Source organism: Prosopis cineraria, unplaced genomic scaffold (genome assembly GCF_029017545.1).
Source record: "Prosopis cineraria cultivar Desert tree isolate PC_DT_omini unplaced genomic scaffold, ASM2901754v1 PC5, whole genome shotgun sequence".
NCBI lineage: Eukaryota > Viridiplantae > Streptophyta > Magnoliopsida > Fabales > Fabaceae > Prosopis > Prosopis cineraria.
Window position 1 is genome coordinate 27,023,012 of NW_026555336.1, and position 22,055 is coordinate 27,045,066.

Below are 22,055 nucleotides of genomic sequence, written 5' to 3' on the forward strand. Positions count from 1 at the left end.
TGAATGTTAGGATGTCAATGTCCCAGTGGACCTAAGATGATATTGAAATTTACATTTAATAAAATTGAGTTTAATAATTAATATATAATAAAATAGGATTTATAATTCTAAGTTTTGAGATTTTGAGTTAAAATATAATTTTATTATTATACTTGAATATTTTTCTTATTTTTTTATTTTTAGGCAATTGTTCTCAGTTTCTAACAAATGATAATGTCACATGTTTAAAGTCTAAAATGAGATTGGTCTTGATTGCAGTAGAGATATTTGTGTGTTGCATTGTTTGAAGTCTGAAAATTGGGCTCACCTTGATTGCATGACTAAGGACTTGGTATTTGGCCATCTTTGATATGAAGAGCTTATAGATGTACTTGTTAAGATGTCCAAATGAGTATATTTAAGTCCACATGAGATTTCTCATATTAAATAAAGTTAAAATTAATAACTGATATATAACAAACTAGAATGATTGATTAACTTGAGTTTTGATTTAAGATGTGTTTTTTCCCTGTGCTTTGCTTGTTTCTCTTCCATATTGTTTTCAGGGTTGTTCCCACTTCCCATTCCGAACAATAAATAATGCCGATATTGAGATTTTAGGTATTGCCAACAAATAGGCTTCTCTGAATTAAGAATAGTACTACAAATGCATGTGGTTTTAATGATATTTTAATTAGGATTGAACAATAATAATCACGTCGCTTGGTTGTTAGAATGCAGGTGAACTGATATATCATCAAAAGGTTGATCCTTCTTAGCTTTGACGTGTGTTGACTTAAATAGCTGAACATTCTCTTTCCTATTTACTTTTTTAGGTTAATGTGTTCGGTATTCCCATCATCGTAGGTTTTGGAAGAAGTTTTACATTTTTATCTTATTGTCATATTTTAATTCCTTGCTTGAGTCTTTCAAAAAGATCGAAAGCGAAATATTCCAAGAGCACGTGGGAATGGAAGAAAAAGTAAAAGTCTATGTAATCCAAGGGTGAATCTGAAGTCTGAACAAAGAAAAAAATATTTATAACTTCATAATTCCTGTATAACTGGAATTAATTATAGAACTCAAGATGCAAAGAATCACGCAATTGAAGTCAAGATGCATTGAGTTTAACCAAGAATAGTTAGTTGAAGGAAAGGAATTTAATTCTTCATAAGTAAAGTGGATATTCGAATATTACGGATGAAAAATTTTACTTTGAAAAAGTTATCCTTAATTGGACTTGTTGATAAAGTTTGAATTCAATCTAATAGATAATAATGCTAGATATTAGACAATGGTATCGCAAAAATACGTTAAAACTAACTTGAGTAACAAGAGTGGGATATAATCTGGGTAGAAGTTAAGTGTTTTGTGTTAAAAAAAAAAAAGGATTAATATCATTATCAATATAGAATATAGAAATCATTATAAGTTAAACAATTTATAATTGGATTAAATGGCAAATTAGTCTCTAAATTATATGTCTAGGAACATTTAGGATTATTAACTCATTTTTGGCATAATATTCTCCTTCAATTTTTGAAAATAATGTAATGTTGTTCTTATTGTTAACAAATATTAATTTTAGCTGTTAGTTGATAGAAAATAAAAAAAATAATTTTTTTTGATATTTTTTAGATTTTTTTATAATTTTATAGTTAACTATCAATTGTGTTTAAGTTACTGTCATATATTAAATATGTGTATATTTCCTAGCAAGAATTTGAATTCTAAATTGCCACACTGCGAAGGAATGTTCTTTCATTAGATCTGACTATTGTTAGTCTAACGTGGTTATTATTTGGTGTAGTCAAAATAAACATTATTGGTTCTTGTGAAGCAAACTGACCGTAATTTATATAACATATTTAGTAAACAAAATTAGTCAGTAAGATATCATTACCAATCCATGTAGGAAAAGAAAGTATAACTTGAATCAATTTTGAAAAATGGACAAATGAACATTGTTTTTTGTCCCCCATCCCTTTTTCATTATTGTCGCATGTTTCTCTAAAAAAATGGTCATGAGATAACATAATTGATGGCCTTAAGATGAATATTAAAAAAAGTTAATTATATTTATCATTAGGGCCGGTTTTTTTTTTTTTCCATGAAGTGGATTTAGAGACCAAAAAAGATTATATCAAAACAGGATCAATAGATAACCCCCACTCATCATCCACCACCTTAATATAATAAAATTGTTTGTTTTTTTTTTTGTATTTTTTTACAATTTTCTTGATCATTTTCTATAATTTATAAGCTTTTTTTTGTAATTTTATATTCATTTTTTAAAAATTGAAAAGAAACATTGCAATAAAGATAAATTTAGAATCCCAAATTAAACATTCTTGAACATTATAATTTACGCGTGAAATTGTCTCTTAACCTTTTATAATTAATAAATAATGTGACTGTAAATTTCATGTAATATATGGAGAAACGTGTTTTAATTAAACTGAGAAAAGATGAGTTGCTTACGGAAGCTTGAGGTTATCAATGAAAGCAAAAATCCACTCGTTTGTGCACATGCTGTGTCAGTGTGATAAGGAATGACAGAAAAGAAGAAATTTCTTTGAATGGGATCAAGCACAACTTTTGTACATGTGCACATATGAGCCTTCTATATTGACTTGCACATGATCTTCCTTATACTTTATAATTTAAAATTACATTTTAAGATGGCTTTTTCTTTTTCTTTTTTTTTTCTCCTTCTTTATTATAGGAACCAAAATCAAAGCTACATTCTTAATTGTAGACTTTGCGTCTGAGAGTCACAAACCCAACTTGATAGTGTGGTTATTATTTGCTGTAGTCAAAATAAACATTATTAACATACGGGCCGTAATTTATATAATATATTTTGTAAACAAAATTAGTCAGTAAGATATCATTACTAATCCCTGTAGGTAAAGAAAGTATAACTTCTATCTATATTGAAAAATGGACGAATGAACATTGTTTTTCCCCTTTTAACCTTGAGAATGAGAACTCCAAAAATACACTATGCACTCCAAATGCACCTTTTTAATATGGGAGAATTTCAATTAGGAATCACAATAGAGACTTAATTTTAGTGAGTTCAAAAATATTCTAAAATTTTAGTTCAATTCAATTCAGAAGAGAAAAGTCAAAAGAATTTCAACAGTGAAAAGATTAAATGACCCTTCTCTTATTATGCAGAATCACTAATTGTTAATTTTTTTTACTCTACTTGTTAATTTTCAAATATGAGTTACAAATTATATGACTTGACATGTCAATAAATATATAAAATCTTAGCATCAACTGTTCAATCATAAGCAGCAACATCACTATTAAATTACTAACTTTATTTATGAATTTACTGGCATCATTTGTAAATTACTAACATATCTTATAATTTACTAATAATAATTATAAATTATTGATAGGTTTTATAATTTACAACTGATGTTAGTAAATTAACAAGTTAAGTTAAAAAATTAAACAAATGGATGTAATTTACAAGTAACATTAGTAAATTAACAAGTATAGTAAGAAAATTAACAATTAGTGATTTTGCATAATAAGTAAAGAGATTTTGAAACTTTTCTCTCCTAAACTGAATTAAAATTTTAAAAATTTTTTGAACCCACCTAAAATTAAATTTTTACAGTGATATTTAACTAAAATTCTTCCTTTCATTAGTGTCTCATGTTTCGCCATTTATTTTGTAAAAGATGTTTGGTGGTATTTTAAAACTAAAACAATTATTATGAGATAACATAATTGATTGCTGTAAGATGAATATTAAAAAAGTTAATTATATTTATCATTGGGATTGGTATTTTTTTAATGAAAAGTAAACTTAAAAACAAAAAAATATTACCTCCAAATAGGATCAATAGAGGACTTTTTCTCATCATCTACCATCTTATTACAATAAGGTGGTGTGGTTGATAAAAAATGGTCCAACACCTAAGTGACCTTGAGCATCACTAGCTAAAAAGTAAGCATAGGAATTTGCCTCCTCTAACAAGAAACTAATAGTAACAGTCCAATCTCTACCTGAAAGTAGATTAATCTCAGCAATAACATCATGAAATGGGTGCTGAGTGCCATCACTGCAATGAATGATGTTGAGGAAAAAAAAATGAAAACAGTTTTAGAAACAATTAAATGAAAAACATTTATTTAAATAAGCTTTTAATTTTTTTTAATTTTCAAAAACAAAAAAGTAGTTTTTAACAACAGAAAACAAACAAGCCCTAAAATTGCCATCTTTCAATGGGTCTCCAAATGAAAGTATCCTCCCCACTCTCAACTCTCAGGATAGCAACGTGGATAGGGATCCAAAGTTCCATTCTTTTCACATTCCATCTCCCTCCTAAAGTATAATGAGCAACACATTCATTTGCATCGTAAGAAACTCAACACCTCATAAGTATAGCCTTCGATTTGTGTCTTATAAGAAAAATAATGTTAAGAGAGTTTTCCTCAAATTGGAGTCTAATATGAATTAAATCCAGATTATTTGGTTTTTTTTTTTTTTAAAGCTAACCATATCTAAAGTCAATTCATGAATCATAACATCTCACTAAATTGATTTAACAAAACAGAGTTTATAAATTATCCCAACATATTATATTACATATAGTGAGTAATGCTATATTATATACACATGATACCTAGACTTCCAATTACTTACAACTGTAAGTTGTCTATTCATCATTCAAAAGTGCAAACTGGTCCATATGGAAACAGCATACATAGCATCACTCTGTCTTTATTTTAACTAAGCATCAGGAAATCTCCTTTCAGGTTGGTATGAAGCAAGAACTTGGAATTTCCTCCATGGCTCTAAGCGGTTATGAAGCCACCACTATTTCTCTTCCTCCTTGATGAGCGATTGGCATAAAACTGACCCTCTTCTGCAATTTCTGGAAAGTTCAGGAAAAAAAAAAACAAATTAGTGGTTGCAGATTCTCCCAAATATTTGACCTTAAGATTTAGTAGCAGGAGATAAGTACAAACAATTCCATGACAAGTGCAACTTTGATGTGCATAGCCAACAAATTGAAAAGGACCCAGCATCTAACATTTAGGCATGGCCTGTCTACAAAACTAGAATTCACACTATGAATGAGAAGAAAATTTGTATTGAGCCAGTTTATATATAAATTTATTATATTAAATTATGGGTTTATAAATAATTAATTAATCATAAGGAATAATCAAGAGATATAGTGTGAGGCTTACTATGAAAGTGCTAGTAGTGTATTTATATTGAATTATTCCACTTGTCAAAGACAAAGTCTACCTAATACTCCTTCTATGTCAATCTTGCTCCTCTGCTTTCTGAATTTTCAACAAAATATTGACTTAATGGATCACCTTTTGATAGGGAATTTAGATTCACTCATCAAGTTGGCCTTTAATCTGTCTCTCGCAAGTTACAGACAATTCACCTTATAATTTCTATGATTGTTCTGACAGTACTTTTTTAACTGAAGGCATGAAAATTCTGAAACTTTAAATGTTCTGGAAGAGGAAACTTACTAACATGAGTATGACAAATTCTAATATTATGTTAATCAAGATTCTAAAACAGACATATACGTCAGAAAATGTTCTTGATTAGGTGGAATTTCATTTCTGCCATTTTCTCAAATGAAAACGATTGCAATGGTTTGGATTCTAATAATTTAAAGAAGTAGGAACTAAAATGTCATGCATATGATTGCATCCATTGGTCTCATAACTTTGGTTAAAATCTAGGAGCATATTTCATGATTTCATCAAATCTAAAACTTCTTTTCTGCTAAAAGCTATGTCACAAAATTAAATGACCAAAGAAGCATATCTGATCAATCATGAAGTGCAAATCTGATCGGGAAAAAAAAATCATGAAGTGCAAATGCTCTGCCTAACAAATTTCCAAAAGCAATAATAACATGTGATGTGATAAAATCTAAAACTAAATCTAAAACTTATTGTCAGCTAAAAGCTACATAAATATGACCGTTAAGGCATGAAGGATTCGAAGTTATCTTTATTGGAATCCTAGAAAACTTACTTCACGTGGCTTGTTACTATCTCCAACTCTGCTTCTACCAACCTTCAAATGCACCTTCTGCTCTATCAGCTCCCCACTTTCCTCACTTTCATTCTCACTGTCTCTACCGCTGCCGCTGCCGCTGCTGCTGCTGGTGGTGTGCGTGGCCGTGGTGGAGGCCGTGGCAGTGGCTGAGGCCGAGGTGGCAGCCATGTACAGGCCCATAATCCTCTGTGCTGCTTCAGCTTCATCTTTGCTTTCTCTAATCAACTTCTCAACCTCTGCCTTTGGAAGCTTCAACTTGAGCTTCATCTTACCGTTCTCAGACCCCTCCTTGGCCATAGTATCACTAACCTGCTTCATGATGGAAAGGTCAGAAGCAGACCTCCTAGCCAGCATTAAGTTCTCAAGGCGATCTTTGGCACTCATGTTGATCCCAGAACGGATTCTCCTAGGAGGAGCCTTCCCTTTAGGAAGCTCCACGAGAAAATATAGCCTCTTTGGCTCCAAATTCTTGTGTGCTTCCAAAGGCTTTGCTCTAGCACCATAATGCTTCACTGCCTCAGAATCCAGCAAAACAAGACCTGGATAATTCTTCAGCACATCCCCAGCTTTCACTGGGGTCTTCAGCTTCATTGTCTCTCCATCAATTTTCATCACCTTTGTGGTCTTGTTACCCCTTAAACTGTTCCCCATTTGGTCTTCCTTGGGTCTGTGAGATACAACAACAGAGGAAACACAAAGTACAGAAAAAATGGGTCCTTGGAGTCTGATGAATACCAACAAAGACGAGCAAAATTCCCGGGGTCTGTGAGATGCAACAGAGGACAGACACAGTACAGAAAAATGGGTCTTTGGAGGCTGATAAAAACACAAAGAAAGCTACTTCTTACAAAGGAGCCAAATTATAAGGGCTTATTATTAACATTAGGATGAGAGAGAGAGAGAGAGATGGTGGGTTGTGGGACAGAGACATGGTTTTATGGGTGGTTGTTGATATAAGGAGGGGTCCTTGGTCAATAAAGAAGGCATTTTTTTGAATACCCGACAAGTGTTCGACGAAAATCCTGAACGAGAAATTGAATAAATTGGTAAAATCACTGTACTACGTAGCCTTTCGCTCTCAATAGGGCAAATAATATAGGAATTTTTTTTTTTAAAAAAAAGGAAGAAGCACATGTCGTACTTTGAATTGAAAAAGCCGTTGCTACTGTTCATTTCTCTCACGGTTTCAACTTTCAACTACCATAATTTCCTTCTTCAAAGGGAGCGGCCAGTCGCAACTCGCAACATTTCAGGAGTCACTATCTCATATTTTCAAGAACAAATATCTTCCAATCACGACACAATTAATGAAGATAATCAGGTTATGTTGTGAATTGCATGAATTTCATCAATAATTAACGAATCAGTGAGAAACGCTAATCACGGCGACGTTTTATCATAGGTTTGGCCCGGACAAGTTTTCTTGTTCCTGCTAGCTAATCTTGATTCTTGAGAGATCATAATTTAAGTTGATTTTTTAATTAAATTTTAAATATTTTTTATCAAATGTTTAATAAAATCATTGTTGTTAAATTTGTTGTTTTTTCCTTGAAAAAAATAGTAGCATAAGCATATAATATAGCTATTTAGAAAATTACTTAGATGTTGTGTTTTTGTGTAAGTTTAATTCATATTCAATTTATTTGACCTTGTTTTGTTAGTGTATACGAAAAATCAAACAATGAATTTCGCCACGAGGTTTTCATTCTGTAAATAATCGAAGATGATCTCAATTTAAGTAGAATGGTTTTTTTTTTTTTCTTTTCTCAATCCATACAATCTAGAAACGAAAGACCTGACAAAACTAAATGTGAAAAGGACCAACTATTTTTTAAAAGTAAAATTATTTAGCTAATAGCTTTCAAGCATATAAAATGGAAAACTATTGACTATATATTTTTTTAAGGGTTTATTTTTAAAGCGGATAATTTATATTTACGAAAAAGTGTTATGATGCATCATAATACTAGTATAACATTTATTCTATGTGTAGTTTTTTTTAAAATTTATTTGATCATGCAATGGTGTGTGTTAAATATCAGTTCAATTATATAAATTTATATTTATTTTATCAACAAGTAAATTTTATTTTGTTTGATTTTACCAAAAATAATGATTTTAAGAAATTCTCCTACGAAAGTTAGTTTTTTTTGTCGTTAGATTCAAATAATAGTTACTTTAAGATTAAGAGAAGATATTCTCTTCAATAGAAAAGGGTTAAGATGTTAATTTCTCACTCATTTTTTTTCCAAACACACTAAGCACCTTCAATTCAAGTTAAGGGTTTCATTAAACATCCATTAATTTGAATACTAATTGATTGAAAAACTTGAAAAATCCTAGTAAATTGCAAATAAATACCTTAAGTTAGTCATTAAATTTTTGAAGAATTTGCATGACATGTAAAGTGTGTGTAGGAAATTATAACTAGAAATAATAGTTAAATTATTAAATATTAAAATATTAATAGTTTAAAAAAATATAAAAAAGTAAATATAATATTTTTTTAATTACTTACTGATATTGTTGCCAAAACACAATAGTTAGACAAAGTAGTTGATTAAAATGATATTTTGATCTTTTACATGATTAAACAAATAACATTAATCTCATAAAATTTGTTTGTAATTTAGCATACTTAATCAATATTTTTTATAGAGTGCTTATTTATAATTTTTTAAGATTTTTTATGTAATTTTGAGAATTTTTATAATTTTCTCAGTTAAATAACAATCAAATTAAAATATGTATTACAGAGGAATGACATTGTTTTGTTTTTAATATATAAAGGTCACATTGCACCACCTCAATATGTTTCAAAATAAGTTGAGAGAGGCAAATCAGCACCTTTTTTTTTTTTTTAAGTAAAGAATAAACCCAGCTAATAGCATATATTATCTTTCTCGAAGTACTAAAAGTAAAGGGGTTGACATCTTTCAATTAAGTTCTACATATATAACAATTATAATTTGAATCCCAGCCATTTGCATAAGTGACTAGAGATACAATGCAAATGAACACTTTAACCTTTTTTAAAAAAAGTTAAATAATAAATTGCATAAGTTTTAGGAGCGTTTGAAACCTAAATTTATTTTTAATATAATAATTTTTTAAATTTTTAAAAATGATTCAATGTTACATCTACCGTTAACTATCATTATTAGTTGATGAGCAAATGACAGAAAAGAAAATTAAAAACTATAAAAAATAACCAATAATTTATAATGTTTTTTTATCATTGACCAATAATTTATAATGATTTTATCTTTGTATGTAAATTTTGGTCCTTTTATGTAGTTTTTTATTCATTTTTTGTAATTTTTGGTATCATTTTTTGATCAAAATAATTAAAATTAACTTTTGTTAATAATAGGGGTAAGTAGGGGTGTTCAGTCTGGACCTGTCCCGACTGGCCCAGTATCGTCCTGATCATCGGGACGGGTCTTGTCCCGGTCCAAAAATAATCGGGACGGGATTTTACGGGACGGGACAGGAAAGGGGTTCGGGACGGGACGGGACACGGGATTACCATCGGGACGTCCCGTCTCGTCCCGAATATTATATATATTATTTTGTTTTAAATATATTGATTATATTAATATAATTTATACTTATATTAATTATTCAATTATAATTTTAATACTTACAATTCTTATTTAAAACTAAAGTTTTTTTATATTGATAATTTTAATGGCATGGAGTAAACATGGTGATATCTTTTTTATAATATATTAATTATATTAATATAATTTATTCTTATATCTATCTATTTAATAACTTTTATTTATAATATATTTCTTGCTTATTTTTAGAAGAGTAATTAGCTTAGTACATCTTCATTAAAGTAGAAGAACAATGATTTGATATTGTATTTGACTTGCCTATTGTTGTTAATCTTATAACATAAAGATCACTTATATTTGTTATTATAATATGTAGTTGTGATTAATATAATTCAATAACTAATTTTAAATTATTTTTTATTTATGTGCTTGTGTTGTTTTGATTTTAAACTTAACAAATTATTATGATTTAAAATTTTAATGAACGTTATTGTCCATATCTTTTTTCGACATTATTCCATTTATCGGGACGACGGGACGTCCCGATCTTGTCTCGGTCCCGTTCCGACTCTTAACGGGGCGGGACGACTTTCGGGACAGGACGGGACACGGGACCAAAATTCAGTCTCGATCTTTTTTTCGGGACGGGACACGGGACTGGGGTGTCCCGGTCTCATCCCGTCCCGTGAACACCTCTAGGGATAAGAATAATATTGCATCATTTTAAAAAATTGAAGAAAAATATTACAGTAAAAATGAATCTAGGATTTTAGATGTTGCTGCATGTATACTTGGAACTATATTAAAAAAAAATAAGATGGAACAATTATTTATAAAATTGGTATATTTAATTAGACTACGGTAATTAATTGCTTGTTTCTACTATCAAAAACAAAAGATTGATTTTAGTTCAACTTCCACATCCAATATAAGATTCCTTATAGCAAGTAATTTTAAATACATTTGTTAGTCTTTTTTTAATAATCAAACTTACTCTGGTTTAATTAATTTCTGCCTGATAACTAGCTCAGTTAAATTTCATTATTTTAAAAATATACTCATCATTGTGTGTGTGTGTGTGTGTTTAATGCCCATGTGTGTATGTATATATTTATATAAATATAAATGTGTGAGGACGCTTTACTTGTTGAATAAATTGCCTTTTTAAAAAAAAAAACAAGTGTGTACATTTATGGGTGGGTATATAATATACATGTCTTAATTTAATTAAAAATAAACATTTTAAATATATAAATTTTTTGTTAAAAACAAAACAAATAGAGGAGAAAGAGTGACGGTGAAGTACAAAAGGTTGGGTCCAATATGATAGTCTGCTCGTCAACTTGGAATAATTTTCAAAAATGACGTAGGGCCTCAAGACCATGCATTTAGTTTAATTTACTAATATACCCTCCTACTTTTCCTCCACTTTTTTAAATGGTAATTCACTTTATACATTGTTCTTGATTTAGAGGAAAAGCTATATCAGTTTTTTTTTTTTTTTTATACATCGGAAACAAAACTATATTATTTCAAACTAATCTATTCTTTGAAAGATGTTTTTTTAAAATTTATATCATGTCTTGTAAATTTTTTTATGAATCTTGGATAATGGATATTCCTAATGTGATATGGAGAATATTCTCCAATTAAAAACTATAAAAATACCTAATTGATTCTAACTAACCAATCGTGAACATTCTCTTTAAAATTTACTTTATTTTTAACTTTGGAAGCAACAAAATGACATTGGTTTTTTTAATAAAAATTTAAATAAATATTGATTGTCTGAAGAGTTAAGAAAACAAGGGTAAAGATATATTTTTTGCATATGAAGTATTCTATGAAGAGTGTCTAACTCCATAAACTGTTTATTAGAATAATTTTATTTTTAAAGTAATTAAAATAGAGAATTTTTGTCATTACTATCAAATTTTTAATGTTGACTATTAGAAATATTAAAGGAGACTCCAATGTTGACGACTAGAAAATTTACTGGAAAAGACAAAAATATTTTATTTTAATTATTTTCAAGGTAAAATTATTCTAATAAATAATTTAGGGTGCTAGATATTTTTCAGAGAATATTTGAAGGGAATCAATGCATCTTTGCCCCCAGAAAAAAAAAAAATCTAACTTAATGTAAATCAATTGTGTTGACTTCTTAAAATTGATTTGGTAGGAATAAAATGAAAAGAACCAACTAAAAAGAGTTGGGTCCAATTTAAAGAAAGCATGATTGTCTCTAATAGTAGGACACTTATTGATAATAAAATTATGGAAAGGCCCTATTAATTATTTTGATTATTGTAGGGTAATATTGCAACTTTACATTTTTAAAATTTTAATCTTATTAAATGTTGAATAATCTTTAAAAAAATAAGGGGAAAAGTTAGAGAAAGGAAGAATTGAAAAATAAAAAGAAGAAACAATTATAATCCATGATCATATGTTATAAAAATATTCGTTATGAATAATCTTAAACTTCAAACTTATTTTTAAAAATAAAAAGGTTTTTCATTTCTTTTGATGGAGGTTTTCCATTTTTTTTAAACAATAAGTTAAAATATACCTTTAATCCGTTAACTTTATACTCCCTCCGTTAAAAAATATAAGGTATTTTTTGAGGAATTAAATATTTAAAAATATAAAAAAATTTAATCTTTCAAGGTTTAATCATTACTTTTTTTTCAAAAGTGTCTTTATTAATAATGACTTTATATTTATTATAAATATTTAATAGGAGTAAATATGGAAAGATAACGTTAATTGAAAGTTGGCAACTATTTTATTGAGGTGTGAAATTTAATTAAAAATGTCTTATATTTTTTAACAGAGAAAATATAATATTTTATTTTTATTTTTTAATTTTATAAAGTGTCTTTTTAAAAAAGTTTTAAAAATCAAACTAAATTGAACTGGCCGGTTTAACTGGTTGGATCAAGAACCAGCCCTCAATTCGGTCTGACATATAACCAAAATTGGAGAAGTATAAAACCGGTTAAAGATCAGACAAACCAGTCAAAAACCGGATAAACCGGTAAAAGCTAACCATTTTTATGTTTAATTCGAATCAAATAAAACAAATTAAAAAAACTCAGACAAAAATTACACTTTTGGGGCTTTGGGCCAAGAGTTGTCATTTGAACAAATCACACCTCAGCCTTCGCTGCCACCGGGAAGCGAGAAGATGATCCCCCACCCCTTTTATACGAAAGCTATGCCTATCAACTCCTCCCACTTACACGTTGTCGGACCTCAAAATCACACCTCTTCTCCAGTTTTCTTTCTTCTTCTCCTTGTTTTTTTTTTTGTCATATTTTTTTTTGATGTCTGATTATTCTTTTTTAAAATTAACATATTTTCTTAATGTAAACATAAATATATTATATTTATACTTCTAATTATTTACCTCTATTTTTTATTTTAAACTTTATCTTTTTAATTTAGTTTTGATTTTGATTAACCTTCTAAAAATAATTAATAAGATGTCACTTTCTTTATAAACAAATATGTGCCCTTGAATCTTAAACAAATTTAGAGTCATTTTGATAACATAAGATTAATTTCATTTTATAAATTTAACCTTCTGAAATAAAATTTTATAAATTGTCACTTTTAATGTAATATCTAACATATAAAATTAAAAATATAGTAAATTAATCACATCCTGTTCGACCATAGTCCAACTATTGACTCTTAAACCAGTACTTTGACCAGTTCAATAATCAATCCGATTTTTAAACCTTGCTTTTTAATCATTTAATTCTAATACTGTTAGTTTCATCACACAAAAAAAAATATATTAAAATTTTAAATATTAATCATAAAAAATTATCAAATATTGATATATTAAGTCTAATTCTTTTAAAATAACAATGATTGACATAAAAAATAATTATTTAAAACTAAAAATGTTAGGATTAAAAACTGTAAATATACTTTTTAAAATTAAATGATCAAATTAAAATTTTATATAAAATTAGAGGATCAAAAGTGTACTTTAGCCAAAATAATATGATTCTTGCGTCACTTTCGCTTGTTATGATTTTAAATTGAATGGTGTAATTAAATAATTATAGAAAAATAATAAATAAGCTAAAACTTTGGGTCCTCTAATTTAAGGTTTTAATTTAATCCCTCATTTTTATAAACTATCTTCTCAATTCTTTCATCCTAACACCATTATAATTTCAAATGATTATTTTTTGTGTAAAATATTATTATTTTAAAAAAATAAACATAATATATCAACATTTGAGAATATTTTTTCAATATTTAAAAGTTAAATATAAAAATATTTCGTGATGAAACTGATCATTTTAGGGTTAAATGACTAAAAATATACTTTATAAAATTAAGTTTTAGTTATACATTATTATCTTGAACTTTAAATTATGTACACATAACCTCCTTAATCTTTGAAACTTTATAATGAATTCCCCCAACTCTTATGTTTATGTAGATGACTATATATGATTAATTTTATACATTAATTATCACATATAACTTAAAATTTTGGGAGTTATTCGTATATTAATTAAAGTTTGAAGGCTTAAATGAACACAAAAATAAAGTTTAAAGGATATATAATTAATGATTACGGGTTATTTACATAAACGTAAAAGTTCAAGAAAGTTTATTATTAAGTTTTAAAGGTTAAGGGGGTTATTTGTATATAGTTTAAGTTTGAAGGAGTTTTGTGTGTAAGTTAAACCTAAATTAAAGGACAAAATTAAAATCTTATGTGAAATTAAATGTCTAAAACTATATTTTGCCTGATAAATAAGGACCTTTTGAAGACACTAATGATAATTGAAAGGCTGAAATTATTGAAATGACATAGAAAGACTATAATCCTTACATGAAAATAAAAAAATGATTTTATAAAATTGTTCTTATCATTAACTAAATAATTTAGCCAAGGGAAAGTCCCTCATAAATTTAAGAAATGTTAGTTGTGAATTTAAAAAGGTAACTTATGAATTAATAGAATATTAACTATGAATGGACAAACATTCATGATTTATACATCATACGTCACCTATAAATTTAAAGATAGTTACTTTAAATTTTAGGATAATATCACTTGTGATTTATAAAAGTTAATTTTGAATATAAAAATGTCACTTTTGAATTAATAAAAAGTCAACTGTAAATTTATAAGTAGTCTCATGAATTTATACATCTTCACTTGTGAATTTTAAAAAAATTACTTGTGACTCTTTGGAAAAGCAATTGTGAATATACAGATATTTTCTTGTGAATAAATGCATTATCACTTGTGAATTAAAGAACAATTACTTGCAAATCTGTGAATAATCTTAATTATAAATACTATCTGATTTAGAGATTCTCTTATATTTTCTAATATCTATTAACAACTAAATTTTTATAAGTTTAGAAATAACTTTCCTCAATTTCACAAGTAATAATGTATTTATTCATTTACAATTAATTTTATTTAAATTCATAAACAATTTTTTAATTTATAACCGACTTTCCTTGACTAAGTTGTTCGTTTGGTGATAATGGTAGTTTTGTAAAGTCATTATTTTAATTAAAAAAACGAACCATCCTCTTTCCATTTCATTTTAATAATTTGGGGTTCAATTATTATTAATGTCATTCTAAGGAACTTATTTTATGTTTTCTCTTCAATTATTAGATCTAAGTTCACACACCCACCAGCAACGCAAGGGTATGATATTTTGATCCCAATAGGGGGTACTAAACAAATTAATAATTAATATTTTTTATAAAGTCAACAACTATTTAAAAATCACACAAAGATGTATGTATATGAATAAAAAAATTTTTTGACAAACAATAATCTGCTCTCTCTCTCTCTCTCTCTCTCTCTCTCTCTCTCTTGCAAGTGAAGACAAATCCACCAAACAATTTTTTTTACTTAAAAAATCCACCAGTTTTGCTCTTTCTTTTTTGATTTTGCATATTAGAAAGAAATAATTGCAAAAAGAAGAAACAATGACACTCCTTGATCATATGTTAAAAAATATTCATTACCACTAATCTTAGACTTCAAAAATATTTTAAATAAAGTTTTTTTCCGTATTTTTCTCAATGACATTATTTTCATCTCACTTTCTCTTATTACTTTACTCTTTTTCAAATAGAGAAGGTCATAGACACAGCATCGCAACAAATAATTAACCAATTCATAACATGAAATTAAGATGTTCCAGCATTAAGTACTTTAATACTTTATATTGAAGGATGTAATTGACTAACAAGACCTGAGTTCAAATCTCAATTATATATATATATATATATATATATCATTTACTGAAAATTTTCAGCAATTCATAATGGTATTGAATTTCTTATCTCAATAAGAGGTATTAAACTAAGGATCACACCCTGGCAAATTACTAATTAATAAATTTACATTTTATAAAACAAGAGCAACATATTAATACACACTTAAACATGTACGAATGAAAATAATTTTTGGACCAACAATCACCTACTTGCCCTTTGATTTCGTTTGCATGTGAAGACAAATCCACCCAACAATATTTATTTAAAAAATACAAGTTTTTACATAATATTTTTCACTTGATTTTGATGGGAATCCATCGCAATCATGAAGTCTTAAAATAAAAAATTGCAACATATAGATATATGACTTGATTGTATTTAGAACTTGAATATATTGGTCCATTTGGTTGAACATAATTCCATTAAAATTATTTGGTTGTATTTATTCAAATGGGTTTGAACCCTTCATTTACTCTTGTTGGGCGACGAATACTCTCCTACATAAAGATTAGAAAGTCCATAAGAATTGCATATTTGAACGACTTGTAAAGCCCATTTTGGTGCAATTTGGTTAATGGAATTATAAAAAAAGAATTAAGAAAAATCAAATTCTTGAGAGATGATCAAATATTTGAAGAATTCATTATTTTATCTATTTTTGGGCCAAGGCATTATTTCATCTATTCAATGAACGTTTCAAAGCTTCTACACAAATTACTATGCTTCAATTTCAATCTATAACCAGGCTTTTGCAACTTATTATTAGTTGACCGATTCCTCCAACACTAAACGAGTATTATAATTTTTTCAATAAAATTATTATTATTATTGTACTATATATATATATATATTTTAACTAAATAAAAATATTTTGTCGTTCAATGTTAAAAAGAAAGTCATATTAAGTTTTGACAACAATTTTTATTTCTTTGGCCTAATTATTATTTATTTTCAGCTTATGAAAATAATATTATTATTTAATAGATAAAAATTAAATAACATTAAAAGTATGTATTAAATTTCATAAGAGCTTGGTGATAATTTAAAATAAAAATATTAAATTTGAAATGCCTAAGCAAATTAGTATAATTTACTATTATTGATTATTATGAATCAACGTTTGAGTTGTTCCAAGTTTCAGAAAACAAGTGCCCTATATTGTCCTTCACCTTCCTTCAAGAAGGGGTGGCTCCGTGGACTAGGGGCTAATCTTATCAAGCCTTTTTTTAAATGATAATTAAATTTAAAAATTATAATGAGATAATATATTATAGATCTTCATCCTTCAATAAAAGCACACAAAAACAAAGAAAGTCAAACAAAAAGGATGAATTATGATTATACATTTATCCTTTCACCTTTTTTCCTTGTCCTAGATTGAGATAGTGTTATATTTCAATTATTGGTGAAACAACATAGTCAAATCATAATCAAACTTATAAATAAAGTGTTTTATTAAATTAGTTAAAATATTTATTTAATCAGATAGATTGACTCAAATTTTCATATTATGATTATATTACTATTGTTCATTAGTTAGTTTTCTTTTTAATTTTTTATTATTTTATTTCTAGTATGAGAATGAATAATAGAAAACATAACATGATAATTTGAGTCAACCTACCAAATTGAATTGAGAAATTGTTAAACCAATGTTTGGACAAGTTTAATAAAATGCTTTGTTTATGATTGGTTTGATCACTGTTGATTCTTAAACTATTATCTTCTCCGGTTATTTTTTAATATATTGGTAGAAGACTCTAATTTAAATATTTAATTTTAAAGAAACAAGAAGAGATACTAGTGTGTGCAGTAATCTTGATAATAATTTCTTCTTTTGTTTCTTTTCTATGGCCAAAATTTTATTATTAATTCATTCTTCTTTTTATCAATAGGGTTGGTCTAATAAAAAGGAATTAGTCTTTTACAATGTGACAAATCAATATTTGAAAACCTATTAAAAAAGTGACTACATTTAATATTTGATCCTGTTTCAAACATAGTTATTTCTAACAGAAAAATACTCGTTAGCAATAAAAAATTTTGTTCCTCTTTTATTTTCACATTATAATTTTTTAAAAGTATTTTCTTATATATTTTTATGATATAATTTTGAAAAATTATAATTCATTAATCTTTTCCTAATGGCATACCCAGTTCTTTCGCAGCATACGATTTGAAAAGGAATTGTGGTCTATTAAGTATTAACAAGACGACAACACCTAATGATACGTGTCAAGAGTATGAGAAAATTTGGAGTTATACTCAAATTTTTTTTTAATATAACCTGAAACTGCATTATCTAATCAAAAAAGATTACAAGCATTCAAAGTTTTTCGAGGGCCTCTCTTATCATTCGCCACCTCTTGTTAGAGAGGAAGGAATAATCAAATATACAAAAATTAGTGTTTAAACTATATGAAAGCCTAGTTAAATGGTTAGCATACATATTACATATCACATTCTCTAAATAAATAACAATCAAAAGATACAAAAATTAACATCAAAAATCAATCCCTATGATGCATCATACGTGTGTCTTCAATAATGTTTTTGAGAGGATGTATCATTTTGCAAAACCTTGGAGAAGAGAGCAACATGTCATGAAACCATTGCTCTCTCTCCAAAAGATTAACCCATTAGAACATGTAGTGCATCCATTTATATAGTTAGGACTCTTCTCAAGTCTTCGATGTGGGATATAACAACTTTCCCAACTAATCCATAATGTTCTCATTACGAGTGGCCCACCAACTAGTCAAACTCGGGCCTAACTGTAATTCCATTTTTTTAGAAGACCCTTATTTTCTCTCCAAAAAGTTAACCTATTAAATGTACTGCACTGCACTCACTTATATAGCCATAACTCTCCTCAAGTTCCTCTAATCTGAAACATAACAAACGGCCCCAATACAATTACAATAAATGAACACCATCTTGAAACCATTAACCCAGCATAGGTTTAATTAAACCATGAATAATGCCTAGTACCTTTGCTAGTGCGGGCGAACATTGATAAGTTTACAACTAAACCTCCTAAACCAATTTAGGCCGAGCTTAAGACTATGATATGTGTGTGTAGTTCAAAATTGTATAAATCTATGTAGAGTCAGTAATTTGAGTAGGTCGAATTTATTCAAGACAAGCTTAATTTAGGATGTGTTCATTTGGATTAGACTTAAAATACCAAAACATAAAAAAACTCACATAATCAAGCTCGACTTTAACACCTCAAGTTTTTAGGTTAACTTGAATACTTGAATCGCTAATATGTAACCATGAATGTTTAGTTTGTTGAAAAGTTGTCGTTATGTCCCAAATTAACCATTCAGGGGGAGAGTAATAGTGATTGGTCAATTTCTGCCATTAGATGATGATTTTACTCATACAAGCCAACCCGAACGGCAAGTGAATAGCCCATCCATTGGACCTCAAGCATCCGAAATTGTTCTTTCTCATGTTTTCAGACTTGTCCGCACTGTTAAGAGACTTCGAAACACCAGTTCCAAATCTGAACAATACTTGTTCCAAAATCTGAAACTCACTCTAAATCTTCTTCCAGACCTGAACCAACCCCAAATATCTCTCACAAACTTGTTACTGAACTAGATACCAATATTCCATAATTATTCCATAATTACTGAACTAGATATTCACTCTAAATAATTATTCTGAAGGAGCAAGAATCTCATAATTATTCCAAGGCAAAACCATGACCTCCTAGCCAAGACCAGTCTTGAAAATCTACCATGACTAATTGCTCTTTTCTTTTTTTTTAAAAAAAAAAGGCAAAAGTTGTGCACAGAACCCATTAGCAGGTATGTTTCCTGCGACCGACTCAATCCTCAGTTTAAGGTTTTTGTGGCAAATATTGATGGGGAGGAAATTCCTAGAACTTTTGATGAAGCCATATATAATCCAAAATGGAAATTAGCAATTGATTAAGAATTGAAGGCTCTAGATAAAAATAAAACTTCGAAAATTTGTTGAATTACCTAAAGGAAAGTCTATTGTAGGGTGCAAATGGGTTTTTTTACCAAACATTTTAATCCTGATGGCAGTGTTAACAAATATAAACTAAGGTTGGTCACTGAAGGGTTTGCCCAACCTTGTGATAGTGACTACCGAAAAACTTTTGCCCCTGTTGCTAAACTCGATACCTTTAATGTCTTGTTTTCACTTGAACTTGAATTGGCCCTTGTATCAATTACATGCCAAAAATTCCTTATTGAATGGTGATATAGAGGAGGATGTGGATATGGAGATAACTTTGGGATTGAAAAGTGAAGAGAATGTGAACAAAGTTTGGAGGCTTCAAAAATCTTTATATGGGTTAAAGCAATATCCCCTATCAAGCTGACCATACTTTGTTAAACATAATAGTTCAAAATTGACTCTGTTAATGGTTTATGTAGATGATATAGTGTTGACAAGAGATGACACTGAAGAGATAGCTAGACTAAAGCAAAACTATCAAGAGAATTTGAGATGAAAGATATTGAAAATTTGAAATACTTCTTTGAGTTAGAGATAACTCGGTTATTTAAGAGACCTAAGGTCTTACAAATAAAATATATTTTGGTTATACTCTATTAATTCACCAACTTAAAAGGGAATGTTAAAAGTGGGCCTAAGTTAACTAAGCCCATTTACCTTATAACCCTAACCTAAGTATCTTTATTTTATACATGCGCATTTACAATCTTTATATTCTGTAATTATTTAAAAAGATTATAGAATATCCTCCTTTTATTTCTCTTTATTTTGTCATTATCGAGGGAGGACTATTTTAGGGGATTACATATGCTCCTTTGCTCCTATATGTATCAACTCTCTTGAAGGAATAAGATATATGAATTTGCACTAAACAATTCTCACTCTTCCTAGCACGTTATCCATAGTTTACCTTAAAAGTTGTCTTAGATACTTGCATAACATGCAAAGTCATCTAACTAGCACGTTATTTAAGCTACCTTGTTTTACTTATCCATGTGCGAGTTCTAGATCACATGTTAATGCCTCTTGCTTAGCATGTTATCTAGAATTGAGCAATGAGCAAGACAGGCTAGCCAGAGTGGGTGCTCATAGCCAGCCTATATAACTCAAAATGAGCATGGGCTAGCATGTACACATAACCAATCCATTTTGACCCGTTGAAAAACAAGCTGGGCTAGCCCGTATGGATTAAACCAGGTTGGACGAGCCAATTTTCACTTGCAAAATCATATATTTATATAAAAAAAATATGATAAAATCATAAGAGTAGAAGTTCAAGTTGCAGATCTAGAACCCAGCCAACAAATTTACAGATATATATAAAACGAACCAACATGAAAGATCTAGGATCCAACCAACAAATTTGTAGATCTAAAATGAAGCCAATAGAGAGACAAGCTACAACCTACAGGTCGAATAAATACAGGGGAGACAAGCTACACGACATCAACAGGAAGTGATGGGTGAGGGAATCACAATAACTCTGCAAGTTTTGAGGTAATGGCGACAATGACTCCATGTGTCTGAACTCTAGATCTAAAATGGAAGGATGTGATGCGAGGTTTTAAAGTCTGAAGAAGAAGAGGAGCTCCGTTCAAGTTTGAGGTCTTGAGGGAGGAGTGCTATAACATCCTAAACTTTTTTTTTTTTTTTCTCTAGATGATAAATTAATTATAAGCAATTTTAAGATATATGAAGGGAATTTTGAGGCACAGGAAATTATTGAACATTTATTGAAAAATTTAAAACTTATAAATAAATAAATAATTTAAGAAAGAGAATTAATTGATTATGAGATCCAAAAATTGATTTTATTTTATGGTAGTTAAAATATATAATATAATTAGTTGAGAAAAGAAAATTTCTTTAAAATAGAATAAATTATAAGAATTTGATTTAAAAGAATAAACGGACGCATAAAAAAGACTTGGCGATTGATTGAGAATAATAGATAAAACATATAAAAAAATAGTGTGTGTATTTATGAAATATATATATATATATATATCTTATAATTTATATTATACAAATAATACAATAAAAGAAAAGGGTTTGGCGTGGGCAAAGGCCCACTCCAATCCCAGTAATTATACCTCGGAGACACGCACACAAACACAAATTGCACAGTTCATTCTGCGGCCGACCAAGAGAGTAGCTGAGAGAGAGCCGTGTGC

General features: G+C 28.4%; 1 protein-coding gene across 1 annotated transcript; it reads right to left on the minus strand.

Annotated features, from left to right (window-relative positions):
• Positions 1–4,520: 4,520 nt before the first annotated feature.
• On the minus strand, positions 4,521–6,940 carry LOC129311721 (uncharacterized protein At1g66480-like). Its single transcript, XM_054954145.1, has 2 exons — positions 6,017–6,940; positions 4,521–4,880 (listed from the first exon to the last, which is right to left on the minus strand). Exons 1-2 carry the CDS (start codon positions 6,689–6,691, stop codon positions 4,809–4,811), a joined length of 747 nt encoding a protein of 248 aa, XP_054810120.1. The 5' UTR covers positions 6,692–6,940; the 3' UTR covers positions 4,521–4,808.
• Positions 6,941–22,055: the final 15,115 nt, after the last annotated feature.